The sequence below is a fragment of the Diorhabda sublineata genome, chromosome X, assembly GCF_026230105.1.
Source record: "Diorhabda sublineata isolate icDioSubl1.1 chromosome X, icDioSubl1.1, whole genome shotgun sequence".
In the NCBI taxonomy this organism is placed as follows: domain Eukaryota; kingdom Metazoa; phylum Arthropoda; class Insecta; order Coleoptera; family Chrysomelidae; genus Diorhabda; species Diorhabda sublineata.
The window spans coordinates 23,837,573-23,856,991 of NC_079485.1; the positions used below are offsets into that span (position 1 = coordinate 23,837,573).

General features: G+C 31.4%; 1 protein-coding gene across 1 annotated transcript in view; it reads left to right on the forward strand.

Moving 5' to 3' along the window:
* LOC130450704 (probable G-protein coupled receptor 158) overlaps positions 1-19,419 on the forward strand; it is a 452,310-nt gene that overhangs the window by 115,243 nt on the left and 317,648 nt on the right. Inside the window, exons 2-3 of the mRNA XM_056789262.1 lie at positions 12,568-12,751; positions 17,945-18,068. Coding sequence (XP_056645240.1) covers positions 12,568-12,751; positions 17,945-18,068 — 308 coding nt within the window. The remainder of the gene's footprint in view (positions 1-12,567; positions 12,752-17,944; positions 18,069-19,419) is intronic.

The window sequence follows — 19,419 nt, forward strand, 5'->3', positions numbered from 1 at the left end:
CACAATTTTAGTGGAATTTTATGGAAGGTCTACCAAATATTGCTGTATTCTCTGTTTGTGAACAAGAAGTCCAGTGAATGGACATTACACGACGCTAAAATATGTAACGGCCATGAAATAAATCATTCGAAAACAATTTCTTAATATACTTAGATACACATGAAATGAGATCGAAATGGATCCAAAATTCAATTGATAATGGAATACCAAATGAAGAGAATTAAATTTTATCTTTGGGTCAAAATTTTGTACAAAATATTTAAAATGACAAAAGAATCGTCCGAAAAATTGAATAATATCCAATTCTTGTAATATCATGAATAATTTTGGAAATAAATTGGTTATTATGAAATCAGAAATCATAATAATAATATGACCATAAATTCATATAAAAAATTAAATAATAATCTCATTCGACCTTGTGAATTGTGACGTTTTTGTTCCACCATAAGGTGCAAAGAAGATACAAAAAAATGAAAATTCCCAATGCCATACACACCAAAAAATATATGGTCTACCAAAACTGCACATACCTAATATATCTCTCTAACAATTGTTTCAAGTATTGAAACGCTAATCAACCTATTATCTAATAATTTAAAAAATATTTATACCATAACAAATATATCGAAAATATATTCAATTGAAGAATACACACACTTACATCAAAACGTCATCATCATTAATGCTATAGATTAACACCACAACATACTTCAAATATGAAAATATGGAAATGAAATATATAAACAAATGGTTGTGCTATAGACGCACTCATAACAAGGGTGTTATACCATAATTAAAATTGAAAGATCTTGAGGAAACTGTCTAAAGCAAACTTATTATAGGTGAAAATTTTATTGTTTTTTCTGTATGTAGATAATCACATTAGTGCTGAAGCTAAAATGAAATGAAAAAAAACAAAAAATTCAATTCTTATCATAAAACACTTTTCACATCACAAATTCACAATCGAAAGCGAACAAAATAATAAAATTGATTTTCTTAATGTCACATTATATATGTACAAGGACAAGTACAACTATTGAAATATATCAAATAATATGATTTAGTATGTTATGAAGTATGAAGTATTTTTCTAAACTAAAAGTAGAAGAAGAAGTAATATTATATACAAAGTAAATTGTGACGATTTTGACTCTGTTTACATAGGACAAACGTCTCTGCATTTATAAAATGTTTTAAAAGTTCATCAACACGACTAAAAAAATATAACAAACTATCGAATGATATGGAATGAACAAATAAATTATTAGAAACTTCACTTAAGTTTTTCATAACTTGTTTATCATTAACTGATTATCTATTTTCATGAAGATATTTCTTGATTGTCAAGTTTTGATAATTTTTGTCTTTGAAATAAAATTTTTATTTTGTAATTTAGTATTGGTAGTTTAGTAGTGACCATTTCTTCTTTTCTCTAGATATTGCGAAGTCATTCCCATGTAATTTTTTGAACAATTCACAGATGGTATAGAGGATAATAACATGGGATTTTTCTGTATTCTTAGTTTTGTGTTTAGATTTTGTAAATAACAGGGATAGTGTATTCTCCGATTTATATTTAGTCTATTGAATAGACTTCTGATTCATGTCACGAGTCAATTCGTATCTTGATTCTTGGATCTTATGAATTTGTTTTTTTTTCAAGAAAAATCAAAATTCAACACCCAACAATCCTAAAATAATCAATTAAATGAGTACACTATGGTGTTTGATTTGCGACACTTCCTGAACTAAATATATACATAAAAGGAATTAAATAGAAAATGCGTTAGCTTATCACATACCAACCTGTTTGATGAGATTTAATTGCTCAAACTAATGAAGATTCAGGAGATGCAAGTAATTTAAATAGAGAAGTAATTCAACTTTTACGACATAACAATAAATTTTCATGACCAAAAATATGAATTCACATAGTTGGTCGTATATTTGAATGTATGCAAGGTGGAAGTGGAAATTTAATCAGGACCTGTAGTTCACCACATATTTTAATCTTATTTTGATTAATTTGCTTGTTATTTGTTATCGTTATCTATTAATATTTCTTTTTCAGAAAATGCGTGTAATTTTATTAATGATTTATAGTTTTTTTTCTTATTTCGATATTTTTACGACCTACTTTTAACTTGGAAAAATATTATATCATATTACTAAATGCCATACATTTATAAATTACATAAAGGCGTTGGATATCAATTTTCATACATGTCAAAACTTCAAGGAGATATTATTGGTTCTCTATTTTCATCGCATAAATTTTATAGGCTTTTTAACAGCTCAAAATTAAACTTTTATCTAAACACTCTTCGGTGAAAGCTTTTAAATCGTAGTAGAATGATTAATAAAATTTATATCTTCCATTTAGATCGATATTACGGAAATTTATCAAAATGTAATTGAAAACGATTTTTAACAACGAAAGCTTATACGCTTCTGCTTTATTATAGTCATTGTTATTTTGAACAGTTAATGTGACAGTTCAATGTCATCTATCGATAAATCTAGTCATTCTGAATAATTTATCATGCTGATAGCTGAAAATCAACAACTCCATTGCATTTCTATGTACCAACTCCATTCACTAATTTTCTATAAAATTGAGAATAAACGTTTACGTGTATCGTGTCTCTCGACATCATAATTAAATCCAATAGTGAAAGCTTTCTTGTTGGGGCGAAGAAAAAATGAAGTAGTCAATGTTTATAACTACAAGATGCAAGAGAAAACTTAATTTTCCAACAAAAAAGTGGTTTAGTTAATGTAAGGGTATGTACATAATATACCTTGTTTATTTCCTTTGCAGAAATAATTTTCATAGAACTCAAAGGATTTTTATCCAAATATCAAATCTCATTGATGAAATGAAATGACTTAGATCAACCGTATCATGGGAGGAAAATGTCAACTGGTATTTTATCCATAAGTTCACAAAGGAAGAATGTGGGTTTGACAGATTTGACATTCAAAATCAAAATGTAGAGTCAAGAAAAAACATATCTCGATAAAATTGTATCAATGAGAATTTTTTTATGTAGAGATCCTTCCAAGGGTAAGGGTAAAGGGTAGTTCGAGTGCCACGTTAATACACCATCTTGCCACATAATCTCAATCTGCTCCCCATTGATCTACTTCACTCACTTCAAAACTCAAAAGAGATTTGACTGCAAGCATTAGATTTGGTTCCTGAAAATGCATTCCAAAAAGGCTCTGTTAAGTGAATTACTTCTTAAATACAAATTGTTTTAGGGTCAAATGAAAATTAACCTGCTTATTCCCACCAGAAAATAGGGCAAACATTCTGTTAGATATTTTGATGATATAAAATAAATATTTTCTCACTTCTCAAGTTTATTAAAGATCATATATCTATGTATGTGTGGGTAGTACTCACTTTCACCTAAATACAGTGTATTTTCACTAGCCAGAGATTGATTTATAATTTTACTATATCCACAAAAGCTGATGTGAAATTATTTGAATTAAATGAATTTCAACTTTACTCTTTATTCATACACATGAACAAAATATAATTCATATTAATGATTAGCGGTTCTATATCTTGTCCATGAACAATATTAGTTAAAAGTTATTGTGATAGGTCCACATAATTTTTATGACTACTCCAAATCGAAAAAAAAATCACTCAAATCTAAGGATTATTTTATATAATTTTAATGGTACTAATTCAGATTTCAAGCACCTCGATTGCACGATACATGTAAGTTAACTGTACTTTTTTTAAATCTGTTATCAAAAGTTTAAAAGCTTCAAACTAATAAAAGTGAGATACTTTTTGGAAAGCATTTGAGGTACAACATTTTTAAGATATGAACTTCCATTCCCACAATAATTAATTTAAAAAAAAGCTGTTTTTAGTTGAAAAATGGATTTTTGCAATAAATAATTGAGTTATCCTGAATGTGATGTACGAAGTCTGGCTATTAAATAACGAGACTGTGCGCCTAGAGGGTGCCCTAGACAGGTAGGGTAAAAAACGAGTAGGGCGTTGAGTATCTAGAAATCTTGTCCCAAAACACATTATTATAATATTTGTGCAGAAGCGGTATGAAACGAACTTGATTTTTTCTCTTGCCGAAAACCATGTGTGACGAAAAACAGGAGCCACGTGTCAATCTCAAATTTCTAGTAAAATTGAAAAAAACTTAGACTGAATGCTATAAATTATTACAAGAGGCCTACTGGGAAAATTCTTTATCTTATGCGCGTGCTTTTGAGTGGTGTAAGTGCTTTAGTGGGGGCCGAGAGAGCCCTGAAGATGACCCAGGTCGCCCTGTAACTGTTTCAACTCCGGAAAAAGTTACCAAAATAAACCGAATTGTGCATGCAGATTACACATGACATATGACAAAAGTCTGTGCGAAATTGGTGCCAAAAAATTTGGCTCCTGACCAACAGCTCTTGCTGAGATTTCTTTGGAAGGTTAGAAAAAGATCTGCTTTGAAAGGGACCCGATTTGAGTCGACGGAAGCGGAAAAGTAAAAAACGGCAGAGCTCCTAAAGGCGTTCATCAAAGAAGACTTCCAGCACTGCTTCTATCAATGGAAAAAACGTACAGAAAGGTGTGTGGCGAGGGGAGGGGAGTATGTTGAAGGGAAGCATTCAAATGTAGAATAGTTTTTATAATAAAACCCTTTTTCGTAACCTCCTTGTTTAATAGCCAGACCTCGTACAGCATTTTATTCATCGTTAATCTGCTGTGTTGTTTGTTTTAATCAATACCTAAGTAATAGTATTATGAATAATTTTTAATAACATGAAAATCGAAATACTACAAATTTTCAATTTTTGATGTAAATAATTAAGGAAATTTAACAAATAACTTTCAATTTTCTTAATACCTACCCCTTCTTCCAAACATTAGAGTTCATCCAAGTATACTTTTTTTAGATATTTAGAATAAGAATAAGGTAAACCACGCTTTAGACAGGAATTGAAACAATTTCGCCATAAGTTATGATCTTCATTTTTCATATCACTGGCGTACCGTACAAAAAAACTTATGGCATCTATATATAAATTTACTTTCGAAAAAAGTCTCATTTGACTGGACTAATATACTATTCTATCATATTCGAACCAATGCTGTCAACGGCGACGAGCACGGTATTATAGACATACCAAGTGGCACTGATTAAATTTCACAACGCTAGTATTGAATTGATAATAATTAACTTATTACAAAACCAATACAAACAATACAAATACCTCAATACAATCTTAACCAATTCTGTATGTTATTTATGACTCAAATTAAGCAACTAATTTTGTGTGAAATTTTAGCCTGGAATCTTCCGCTATATATTATATCCTAATACAACGAATTGCTTTCAAGATAAGAGGATTTAAGAGTAATGGATGATTTATGAAGAATTTCTGATAATTTTTTCGAGTTAATAGAACGAGAAATAATTTATTAATCAGACAATTTCCGACATATTTGTGAAAAGTACTCGTATTAAAAAATGACACAAAGTTTACGTAGTTCCAAAATATATATGTTGACAATTTAAAAGTTTAATATAATTACTAGATTGAAATTTGATAGAAATTATAGAAACTTTCTTCTGTTTTTTTTTTTAATTTCAAAAAACAAGAAACAACATCCTTATCATAGAAGTTAATCCATTAATGTAACATCAACACCGGATAAATGTTCCCAAGGTTTAGCTGCTTACTAAGATTATACAACACTGCAGGAATTTTTTTGCGTAATCTAATAAATTTTTTAGATTCCCTGAGGGTCGATACATTTCATTTTGCAGGAGGTGAAGGGGTATAGACCTTAGAGTAAAGAAATTTCACAGACTGGTGTCACAATTCGCCAAGTAATTGCCGTCGAAAAAAAAAATTCTTTCAGAAATTCATTCTTAAAATTATACGATTCGTTCTGAAAAGGATTTTCTTAAACAATCCAATCGCAGTGAATATGCGTAATGTAAATAATACAGATTTTTACTAAGTTTTGATATCATTGAAAGTATCCCAAGAGGACCAGGTCAAGGCCGTAGGGTTACAGCTAGATTTTCGTTTACTAGCACATTTCTCTACATAACGGAATTTTAGATTGTTATAACTTTGGCCTAACAAAGGTATTTGAAGTTAAGAAGATTGGAGAAGAATATTCTTCACTGTTGAATCCAGAAGCTTTGTGGGGATTTCCACGTATATTGTAGGAACAGCACAATATTGTGGCGGTTCATTATTGATGTGGGGTGAGATGGAGGTTAGTTCGGCGAAAAAGAGCCTGTATTACTAGGTGCACCATTTATTAAAGGAACTTATACTAGGCCACACATGTTATAGCAATATTATTATGAGGGGAATTCCTGCCATGGTTTGGTCTGCAAGCTACCAAGTCCTTAACCCAATTGAATAATTTGGTAAATCACAGGAAAAAGAATTGAAACAAATATTAGATCAATTAAAATTTATCAACTGCTTTAACGGTTTTAGAAATCTGGGATTGTATTGATTATACTTAATATGAAAGATAGCTGCTCAACAGTAATGCCATAAGAGATAATACTCCCATTTTTTCTTATTTTTATCGAACATTAAGAAAATAAAAATACACATTTATTCCTATTTGGGAAAAATATTTTCATTATAAGTAAGTTTCCCGGTAACGCTCGTTTATTTATTTCTTGAATCGAAAATGGGAGCAAAAGTAATATGATATAGATTAAATATGGAAATCAGACTTGTAAAGTTTTCTGAAATATTTACTTCAACAGATTGTGAATAAATTCTGCAAATAAATGGTCGAAAACATGAATAAACTAACCAAAATAGTTTTATTTATAATGATTCAGTTCCGTGATCTTTTATTTTTTTATCATATCATTCAAACCGAAGCTTTCGATCTGATATTTTGTAAATTAACCTTACGCTTTCCTTTATCACTGCTTTTCTGAGCTTTCTGAGTTTTTTACTAAAGGAAAATTCTTATGGAGAATTACAGTAATTTAGACATGCCAACCAGTCACGTATAACAAGTTTCATGTTCTTATCTCACATTTTATTGGAAAAAAGCAGAAAAATTTAGACTTCACAACAATTTTCACCGGAAAATTTGATATAGGTTGAAGAAAATATTACACATATGTTTTTTTCATGTTGAAAAGATTAATAGTGTCATATAATTATTACATCCCTTAGATTAAATCAAATATGTGATATTAGAATTACTAAATATTCCCTTCTAAGTATATATACAAAGCTTGCTATTAACGTTTTGTTTTTTGTTCGTCTATTTAGCTATGTACAAGGGTTGCTACTTAAGGTTTGAGATAGGCAAATAAAAACAAATATTTATAATTGAATATGGCTTTATTGTTTTTTAGAATAATCTCCATTCAGATTAATACATTTTACATGCGTTTGAATCAATTGTCTAAGCATTTTTTCCATTTCGATTGAGGTACCTCCAAAACATATGATTTGAACGCGTCAACCCCTTTGTCAGGTGTAGAAAAACGTTGGCCTCGTTCATTTAATCTGCGGAAATAAGAGGAAATCATAGGGTGTCAAACAAAGACTGTAAGGTGGATGAGCCATCAATTCGATGCTCAAAAATGTTTTTGTTTGAGTTGATGTGTGAGAGCTCGCATTGTCGTGGTGAAGAATCATTCTTCTTCTGCGATTGGTTTTCCTCATTTTTTCGAACACTTCTGGAAAAGAAATGCTGGAGTATTATTCATAACTGACCGTTATACGTTTCTATAACTGAACGGTGGCGACATGTCCTGTTATTATTACTTTTGTTGGATTTGGCTCGTCTTGGAAGAACGGTACAGTCGATTGGTCGTTAGTTTCGGGTTCATATGCATAGATCCATGATTCGTCGCCTGTCACGATCTTATTTATAACTGTTGAAGCAACGCGATTGAATTTTTTCAGCATTTCTTTACATCAATCGACATGAGCTTTTTTTGAGCGATTGTCGAATTATGCGTTATTTAACGCCAAGAAATCCCAGCAAGATGTTTATGCAATATTGAATGTATACCCAAGTATGTCTCAATTCATGGTATGTTACATGACGAGTTTGCAAGCAAGATGTTTTCTGGCACACAGCCGATTTTGAACGACGCGAAATTCATCCTGTAGCGATTGAATTCGAAGAATCAACGAAATGTGGTGGTACGAAATGGTTATTCACCACCAAAAGTGGAAGTGAGTTGATCGGCACACTTCTGTTAGTTTAATCCACCTCGGAAATCATTGCACGACAATGTAAGCGATTGAATTTTACTTTTGCATACCGAATACACTATTTACACTAACCCTATACCAACACTCACAATTACACAGTTTTACGCACATTCCGATAAACAAATTTCGTCTTCATAGACTGACGCGTGCTAGAAAATGTAATTGTTAGTGGTAGTGTAAACATTGCGTTCAATATAAAGATTGGATGACTCCATTTTTTAACCTAGATGAATATTTCAAGTATCTGTAAACAACTCAAATGGTAGTTGTATGAGAACGTGTTCTAAGTATGTTCACCATTGAACATCTAAAAACTTAAGCAGCGTTCCTCGTATTGGCATGCTACTAAGTGGAATTTCATTACATGCTTGAGGAATTGCATTTTATTCTCGAACTGATTCAACTCCGTTTTTGAGGCACCCAAAACAATCAATTGAACTATAGTTTTTCCTTGCCGTGAATCATGTCCATTTCAAATTTATATTTCATCTCTCTTTATTTCTGCATTCTCAAATATTTTTAACAAATTCTATTATTCTTGATATTTATTTCTCTTTGCTTTCTACCACCTTGTCTAATGAGTCAATTTCAGAAAGGAACGAGATATTCCTTTTCTAGGCTCCTATCAAATTTTTCAATATTTCCTGTAAGATAATGATGATAATCAGAGAAAATGAGAGAGGAACGAGGGATTTTCTTAACTCTCAAGGAAAATTCCGAGTTGAGTTTACTTCGTTTTATTTGTAAATTATTCTGCACAAAACTCTAGACAGAAAAGATCTTTCTTCAGAAATCCTTATTAATTATACGATTCAACGTTTTTAGTTTTTCACTACGAGCTACGAGAGATTATCAAAAAATAGATTCTACTTCTACGTTAGATGCATGTTCCTATTATTATGGCTAGTTTTCAAGATAATGTTCAATTTACAAATAATTATATAGCGACAAGTTTTTGTGAATTCACAAATATTTTGAGTTACATACAATCAGTGACGTAAGATAAATTAACGGCTTTGCATTCAAAGGGATCGCTGCCACATATGATTAATTAGTTCCATCACTTTTATACTCTCATAATATTTATTTATGTATCAAGGCACCAAAGTCACATTTCTTGTCACGAGTATGGAACTAACCAAACGAGTGACAAAAAGAGATTTTAGTGTCGCGTTACTTATAATATTTTTTTCGAAATCGCCCAAATTCAAAACAAAATTACGAAATATTTGGATTTGTGGCAGAATATGTTACGAGTGCCGCGTTTAATTACCTAGATGGATAATATGATTACTTTTTGAAAATAGTTTTGCAAAAAATCTATTTGACAAACAATAGGATCGAGACTATAGTAGCAACAATTTCAATTAACGCAGATTTAGCTTATTACTGGAGTTTCCACAAAGAAAAAGTTCAAGAGCACCACTTCTCATTCTTTGAATCACAAGAATATGAACCAATTTCTATATTGAAACTCAACAAACCTCATCGACTAATCACCGCAATTTTCTGGATACAGCGGAGTTTCCATTGTTGACATGCGCGATGATGTTATAAAGCTCATGGAATTAATAAATTGAAAGCAAGTTTACAAATTTTCAGACAATACTTTACTATCAACATTTACATAGTCGGCATTCAACTCTACACAACGTTGCTCCTAAGATTCAAAGCATCCTTGATGATAAAAGTTAATTAGGCACCCTATAGTAGGTGCGATGAAATGTCTGTTGCAAAATCATTAAGGAATGGATTAGTTGGTTTTAGTAGTGAAATATCTATCTTGTTTCCATAGTTTCGTACTCTTCGTCCCCTCAACAACTCCAGAGCGTGACATATAATGCTCCAATCACTGTTTGATTCAGGAACAGAGAAATGATTAACGGTGCCGTAGCATTAAGAAAAGAGTGACTAAAATATACACCATTTTATTTATTTAGAAAAAATACAAACCAAACCTGATTTGAGACTTACAGTTAAGCTAGAAAAGGAAGTTCTTTTGCTAAGCAGATGTGGACGGAGCGGCGCAGTTTTACCAGTTCCACCATTGTAACTAAATTATAGGAGCTCAGTTGTCACACCTCGATTATTGATGTCCATATAAAAAAAATAGAAAAATAATATTTTGATGGAAGGGTTATTCCTCTGTCATAATGTGTCGTCTTGAAAAGGATCTATTTTGGAATTGAATGAAATACTATATGATACAATTGATCAATAATTATCGGTAATTTTTTGATATATGAAAATTCCGTTACAAAACCATTATAAGAATATGACAAGTATTAACATTATCTTGAAAAAAATTTATTCAATAAAATACAAAACAGTGATTTTATACAAAAACATCAAATGTATTGTTTTCTTGATATATATTTTTCTTCTGAATGACGCAACTGAAAATTGTTGAGACAAAACAAGGAGATCGCTAGAATGAAACTCACTCAGCATTTTATATCAATTAGTCTTAAGTATAAAACATTGAATTAATAGTGAGAAACGGCTTTATTTGACAATCTTGGAAACGACAACCATTGTTCTGTCCACAGCAGAAGCAATCAATTACTTGATTTACTCAGAAAAAAAAAACAACATTCAGAAATTTTTAACAGGTTTTGGTTGATAAAGTTTCCAATAAATTTAATATAATCTGTGGAACAAGATAAAAAAAATTCATAATTTACAAGTAATAAGTTGTTGTATGTAAATTGAATGATAGAATTAATACAGAGGTAACGTTTTATTCTGGTTTTGAATAATTTTGATTTGATTATTGTATATATATATATATATATATATATATATATATATATATATATATATATATATATATATGTCTAAATGTTCTTGATTTTAGGTCTCTTCTGTTTTAAAATTAGTTTTTTTTTGATAGTTTTCAGAAGAAAGATAAATTTTGACGTTTCGACTTTTCTTTAAGTCTTTTTCAAAATATTTTGATAAATGATGATTTAATGGGGATTAGGTTGCTAAATCTTTCACAAAAAGACATATTCTACCGCTTATGCCTAGATAGGCAATGTCATTGATAAATAGAAGAAATGAAATAGGGCCTAGTACAGAGCCTTGAGGCACTCCGTATTTTATTGGCTTGCAGAAAGTAATTGTTGAATCAACCCTTATAAGCTGACTTCTGTTGGTAAGGTATGACTTCCACCATGTGAGAGATGCTCCACTGAAACCGTCGAAGTACTGCAATTTTTTACTTTAAATATTATGATTCACACAATCGCAAGCCTTAGAAAAATCATAGAAATTTGTTGTGGTGGAGTAATGGTTGTTAGGCTGCAGTGAACATTATTCATGAGGGAGAATAAAGCACTATTTCTGCATTTGTTACATAATAATCCAAACTGGTGGGTAGTGAGTATTTTATGTTTAAGCAAAAATGATAAAAGCCTTTTTTTACCAACCTTCTAATAATCTCAGAAAACGTGGGAAGGAGGGCAATTAGGCGGTAGGTCTCTGCTTGATCTTTATCTTCTCTTCATCCAAATGATTAATTATTGTCATCTTAAGGCATTTTGAAACGAAATGTGGTTAGATGATTTAATGTGAATTCCGGCCCGAACACACTTTTAGTGTGAACCCATCGGTATCAAACGGATAAACTCTCCAAATGCAGAATACCTATCTATCGAACAGCAAATATTGTAAGGAAAGCCTTGCGTTAAAGGTGCAAGTAGCAAACAACATCTAAAAAACTAGGTATGTTTCCGATAACAATGACAAACTTCTATAAGAAAAAGGATAATAATAAGGATGTAAAATAATAGTTGTATAATACAGTAGCAAAAATTGTAAATCACGAGTTACTAATAAAGTATAAACTAATACAAAAGCGAACGGTATAGTATAAAAACACAACATTCATTATTTTATGAAACGAAAACTAGAAAAATTTACTGGGATAGAACCCTAGCACACACACACACACAATACACCAGACGTAACGCTTGTCAATAAAAAGAAACAAAAACATAGGCATTGCCTTAACGAATAATATAAAAGTCGTATAAGAGGTATACAAAGAAATTAAAAAATACACCCCATTAGTAATAGAAAGAATTATAGCAACAAGAACTGTTAGTGACAACAAACATTTGGTTTACAGATCTAGAACAACACACAAATTTTCTTCCTACCTATGCTTAATTAAATATTTTCAATTATTTAAAGAGTTTATCCAACAAGTTTTGAGGGTACAATAACAAGTTTATAAGCCTCTATTTTATATTCTTTGGTTAGAAAAATTTCTAATATTCTACTAAATTCAAAAATTTGTTTCAGGTTATAAAGCGCACCGATATAACAGCACAGCAATGGGAGATCGTGTATCGCAAGAAATATTATCCGTACGCTATGAGGATGGGAAGTGGTCTAAACCGTATTATGATTGCGGAGGTGGCAACATATGGATGTTGACTTATACTGTGCCATTTTTCGGTTATAAGAATGACACGTACTTCTTCAAGTGAGTTATCTTTCAGTCTACTTGATCTAGAATCAGAATTTATATATTTAATCAATTTTATTATATCCATCTTGTTTCATAACATTCATCAGGCATCATTTAAATTCGTAAATTAACCCATTCATCACTCTAATCAAGCCACATTAAGCAAGAAATAATTGTAGGGACAGGTAGATAACAATTTATATCAATTGAATTAGCAACAATTAAATCTAAGGGATTTCATTTGGAATATTATTCTCCAACTCTGAATGTATTTCAGTTAATTCAAATCCATCATCCATATTATATTAGTAACTGTTTTGCTAAACAAAACTTTCAGCCACAGAAGAACAAAACTAATCAGAAAGTGAAGACTTAGAACCCCCAAATGTTGCTGAATGTTTGTAGATATGAATAGTTTAGGAATAGAATATATTATATCTCAATTTAACTACACATGAAGTGCTACATAACATGATTTGATGTATCTTAATATTTCCTAAGAAATTGTAACAGATGTATCTATTATGAATTAAATAGTACACGATGCAAAACACAATATGTTTCGCATATGAACAAAATTGAGAAAATTATCAATAAATGATAATAAACATCCACGACTAAACAAAAATCTCAACTGTATTATGATTTTTACTATATCAAGAGAATTGATACTTTGTTTAAAAAAGGAATTCTACATTTGTTCTTAAACCAGTTTTCTGATTTGTTTTAAAATACCTCTGGACGTGTGGTGAAAAAAATATTATAATCTGATGAGAATTTGAATATTTTCACATATTTATACTAGTCTAAATGGATAGAAAATAACCGCTACTAAAGTTCTTTGGTATTCTAACATTCCAATAATCGGTTTAGGGTGTAATTATCGTTTCTCGGTTTGTTAGTAAACCGTTCAAATAAATATTACTTTTACTTCCAGGAATAGTAACCCCATTACAACAATTAATTCTTCACAGTCACGCTACAACTGTTTTAAAAGTTATATAGATTCTTAGACCAAATAATGCCATAAATGCTTGTCAGCGAAGTTTCCAGGAAGAAGATTTCAAGTTACAACTTTATCCGTGGCTTTTGAGTTGGTTTGGAGTTTCACTACTTCTTGCGTTGGAGTTTATCTGTGGATTATCTAGTATTTTGTCTCTTTAAAACAAAACATTGGAATTTAATCACTTCCAGATTCACTAATCTGATATCTTAAGAAAATATATTATTTTTCTCAAATTTATCAAATGTTAGATATTTTTGTTCCTTGAATAAGAAGTTGAAATAAATAAATAAATAAAATAAATAAAAAATAGAATAAAATAAATAAAAAAAAATAGATGAATAGTGTAAGGTGTAATACTTCAAAAAATGGTGAACGCGTTCTTTTGATACCAAAGCACGATTTCCTTTACTCTTTTTTCCTTTAAAATGTAATGTGACGAAATATTTTCTATAAGAAAAAAATACATTTATAATACTACAAGCGAGTATAAATTACTACATCTCTGTATGTCTGACTACATCTCTGTATGTCTGGTATAAATAAAAATAAGAGATGTAATGCTACTAAAACAAAAGCAATACTTTTTTTCTGTGAAAAGTAAATACAAGAGGATTAATCCTATTAGCTTCCTGCGGATATTGATCTTGTATTTCTATAGGTTGTAATGCTAAGAAAAGAAGTGCTTTGGTAGCTGATTCCATAGGCTTGCTCTTCTCCAATGAAATTAGTTCCGATAAACTGACGTTCTGGGCGTCTCCAGGTGAACTTAGTGTTCAAGAGCATCGTTTGCTTATCGAATAGGTCTTCTAAATAATGCTCTAGATGGGATTATGTCAGGAAAATTGGAGCACCTGCTGAGGTAGTATCAGAAGGTTAGCAACCTTTATTCTATGCTCTACGCTGTCCAAATTTCTGGTCAACTCTGGGTCGCTTAAAAGTCTTTTCTCTATGCTTGGGAGCCGAGCTCCAAATGTGACAGCAATACCTCAAAGATGGATGAATTTGGGCTTTGTAGAGGATTAGAAGCTGTTTAGGATTTATATCTTTTTGGTCTCAAAGAGAGTTGAAGCTTTTGTGAAGATGCCTTAGCAGATTTGGCCACGTGATTATGCCAGGATATATTGCGCTCCAAACCTCAACACCTAACAAGTGAATTTGCGATGATGGTGAAAAATGATGTCCAGACAGGATCAAATCCTGAGCTGCAGTTCCAGCCTCCTTTTTGAAAACAGCGGCGTGGGTCTTTGCTGGATTAAACTCAATTAGACTGCTTCCACTCCACTCCAGAATATTTTCAAGATCGGTATTAATGGTGGTGATTAATTAAGGCAATGACTGATTCGTGCAATGACACCATTGTATTATCAACAAAGCTATATATCGGTTTTGCAGTACCAGCGTTGACCTCCAACCTCTCTGAGCTGTTTTTCATCGATAACGACCTAGAGGGATCGGTCTTTGAGAAAGCTACTGAACCAGTCGATGTGTGAGTATGACAAACCGTATGATCTTCATTTATTTAAAAATTTGGCATGCCAAACCCTGTCAAAAACCTTCGATATGTCCAATGCGATTTTTCTGGATTTTCCATATTGATCTATACCTTCAGTTCATACGTTGGGGATATAGGCCAGGAGATCCCCGGTTGATTATGTTCACGAAAGCCGTATTGATAATCGCTGATTATGTTCTTTGTTCTTTCCTGTATTAAACTTAATCTCAAATTGCTCCCACCTCACTTCAGAATGTTTTCGTTATCTATATTTGATTTAGTCGAGTTTATTGGAGAGTCTAATTTGAATGACGACATCAGTGTGCTATCTTCGGCGAAGCTAGATACCGGGATTACAGTTTCGTCGAGTAGATCGTTAATGTACAGAAAAAAGAATGTAGGTGACAAGATGCATCCCTGAGGAACGCAATCATTGACTTCAAACTATTCTGAGATGTGTCTATCGATAGCGACCTAGATGGATCGGTCTTTTTGAAACCTTCTTAGCCAGGGGTTGAGTGAGGATGACAAACCGTACCATCTTAATTTACTTAGAAAGTTATTATGCCAAACCCTGCAAAAAGCACTAGGATTTGAGAGTCATTTGCGTTCAGCAGCATTTTTTTTGTTGACTGCTGTTGAAGCAAACATCATTCCAGGTATATATGAAAAGGAACTTATTCAGATGGCTCTATTTGACCGATCTATAATGTCAAGCTTTACATGGTCTAGGTGGATCCTAAGTTAAAATTTCTAGTTCACACGTTGCTATAACTAGTTTGTGATCTGATGTTCCGAGTGGTGCATGTACGGTCGCGATGTACAGATCGGGATCTGTTGTAAGAAACAGATCTAAGAGGCTAGCAAAATGACCATCTCGAACAGAAACTGGAATAGGAACCTGGTTGGCTCATTGATTTGGGTCAGTTCGTAACTGACAAAATTCACCTGAGATAACAATATCTGCCTTTGAATAGTTTCATTTCAGGTAGTCGATTTTATCGGCAAAGTTTGAGAATAACTGCCTGTAGCGGGTATCGCTTGGAGGTCTGTCTAGAAAGCAAGAAAAATGTTGTTATTTGAGTCGTTGTTCCAAAACAGATAACATAGAATTGTGAAAGCTCAAGATTTCCTTCCCGCTGGCAAGATATGTAGTCCCTAACAAAGACGGCAATTTCAAAGTTATATCTGTATCGAATACAATAGCAGTGAACCCATCTTGTGCAAATAAAGGTACCTGAAACTGAATGAAATTAACAAGAATGGTTCACTTTTCCGATGGGCATTGCAGTTAATGTAATAGATTGTAATGTAATGCAGAGATTGTAATGTAAAATATATGGAATGAATATAGAAATTTATCATAGTTCAAAATTACAAGTGACATCAAAAACAAAACATCAATTCCGTTAACACTTGATTTCATCATAACAAATACATACGTTTTCTCAGGAGATTGGTGTTCACCATAAAAATTCAATACTGGGAAATCGTGCTGCTTATATAGTACGTTTGTATGATGTTATGTATCAATATATCACTTAATACGAGATCTCTAATAGATATTATATAAAATATGTTAAAACGAAATAACACCACGGATTTCCGCACTATTCAACTCAAGATATTAAGTTGAAGTTGAAATAGCGTCCCTATATTAACCATTTGATTTCGTCATACTCTAGTAGAATGTAATTAAAGCAGATAACAAAGTTTAAACTTTATAAAATTTGAAGTTCTTAGTCGGGATCCAATGAAATACAGAGAGCAGTGAGATAATAGTTGTTTCCATTGAAGAGATTTCGAATCAAAAGTGACAATACAAGGGTTTGACTTGAAGTCATATATATGGAGAGTACGTATTTGTAACTTATGTTATTAAATTGATTAAAAGCTTTGGTGGAACTGAATATCTACATGAAATACACTGATAGAGAAAATTACTAAATTAGAAATCTCCTACAATGATATAATATAAAAAATAGAGGATAAAATTATACTCACTATGTAGGGTTGTTAAGAAATAATTTTGTAGAATTTTCAATTTACCTAATTAGTTAAAGAAAAATTTATAATTCTATTTAATAAATTTCATTGTAACTGTAAACAATTTGTGTTATGGGTTTCTTCGTTTTTGTGATAAAAAATGTCTATTAATTCAAATAATTATATAAGTTGTCAGAGTCAAAATGTATTTTGATGAGGATCGAAACGTGAAGAATATTGTCTCTTCAAGAATCTATTATTAATAAGAGGCCTTCATGTATAACAAGGCAAAAAATATACAAATCGGAGAAATCAGATTGACGGAGTTATACACTTTCTTAATAAGGCAAACCAAAAATGAATGTTCAATAACTTGACGATAATGGTTCATTATCACCTCTTATTGAACCTCATCTCCAATTGACCCTGAATTAAAATCAGATTATTTGGAAAAACTTCTTATTGCTGGAGTTAGTTTTTTACAGAGAGAAAATTATCTGAGAAAATGAAAGCTGTTGTTATGAAAGCACCTTCATTATTTATTGATAAAAAAACTTAACAGAAATAACTATGTTGAACAAAAAGTAATTTCACTAATACATTAAAAATATATACCGGAATATGTCCCTTAACCATTGGGTTATTTCACTTAACATAGCAATTTGCACAAGTTTCCGTATTTCTTCTGATACACCATTAAAATTATTTCTGTTCATTGTTGCAGAGGTACCAGTGGTATAGATATTGATTTACGCCACGTTGATATAGACCAATGTCCTTTAACAGAAGAAAGAAGTCAATTGAACATATTTGCTGCATCAGATAAATGCAAAAGAAGAACAACTATGGTAAGATAATTAAAAATGAGAATGTAAATATATATCTGTTTCACTTGAAATAGTCAATTGCGTGTTTGAAGAAAATAAATCAACTTAATGAAGTAATTCGAGCATCGTATCTACTAATATCACAAATGAGTTTAGCGGAAAAATATACTGACTAGAACTCTGTAAACAAACTCAAAATAGGTATCTAGTCTAGAATATTAATTATTGTTTCTTTTGAGATTTTAAATTGGATATAGATATCAGAAAAGGTCTTTTTATTCTCTAATCAAAAAATTTTATCGTTTCCATGTACAATACACTAAGAAACTTAAATTTTAATATGAAAAAAAATTAATTTCTATGTAGACGATATTAAACCGCAAATACTTTAACAACATCCTAATTTTATTTGATTGATGTATGTTTGATGAAAAATGCAGATTTTTTTTTTGTATACGTAGAACGTCAATAATAAATCCTACCATTAGAATGATTAAATATGTGAAAATATTTTAATATACATTAATGAAACGCTACGAGCAATTATGATTGTGAAACTCGTCTCGGGATAGGTGGAATATTCAATATGCAAGTATAATTCCCCGGGATGCGTCGCTTAGGTGGAAAATCAGCAAGCAAATACTTTTGTAGCATGTTGATGTGAATTTTCAATAATAAATATTACGTGTCATCATAGTTCCTCATAAGAACAGTTTATACAATAACAAATAAAAGGATCTGGATATTTCTAATCTAATCTAATAAAAACTTTGTAAATATTCAACGTTTTGGTCAATGAACAACTGAATTGTCGTTTACTGTTGTCATAATTGTTGATTAACATCCATTGAAGCCGATTGAGATCAACTTCATGTTGATTGATGTCTATTGACGTCGATTGAGGTCAAATCACATCAATTCTCATATATATTGTCGTTTACTTTGGATCCGATTGAGGTCGATTTATGTGTGTTGACGTCGATTGAGGTTCAGTTACATCAATTCTTATACATTCAGGTGAATTGTCATTTACTTTTATCATATATTGTCGATTAACTTCCATTAAAGCCGATTTAGGTCGATTATCACTTCATGTTGATTGATGCCTTCTGACGTGGATTGAGGTCGAATCACATCAATTATTATATATTCGTGTGAATTGGCATCTACTTCTGTCAGATATGGTCGATTAACATCCATTGAAGCTGATTGAGGTCGATTGTCACTTAATGTTGATTGATGTCTATTGACGTCGATTGAGGTCAAATCACATAAAATCTTGTATATTCAGGGCCGTGCCATTCCGGGTGTGCAAGGGGTACATGGCACCCAGGCGGCATTAACACAGGGTGGCAAAAGGCAGAATGTTTCT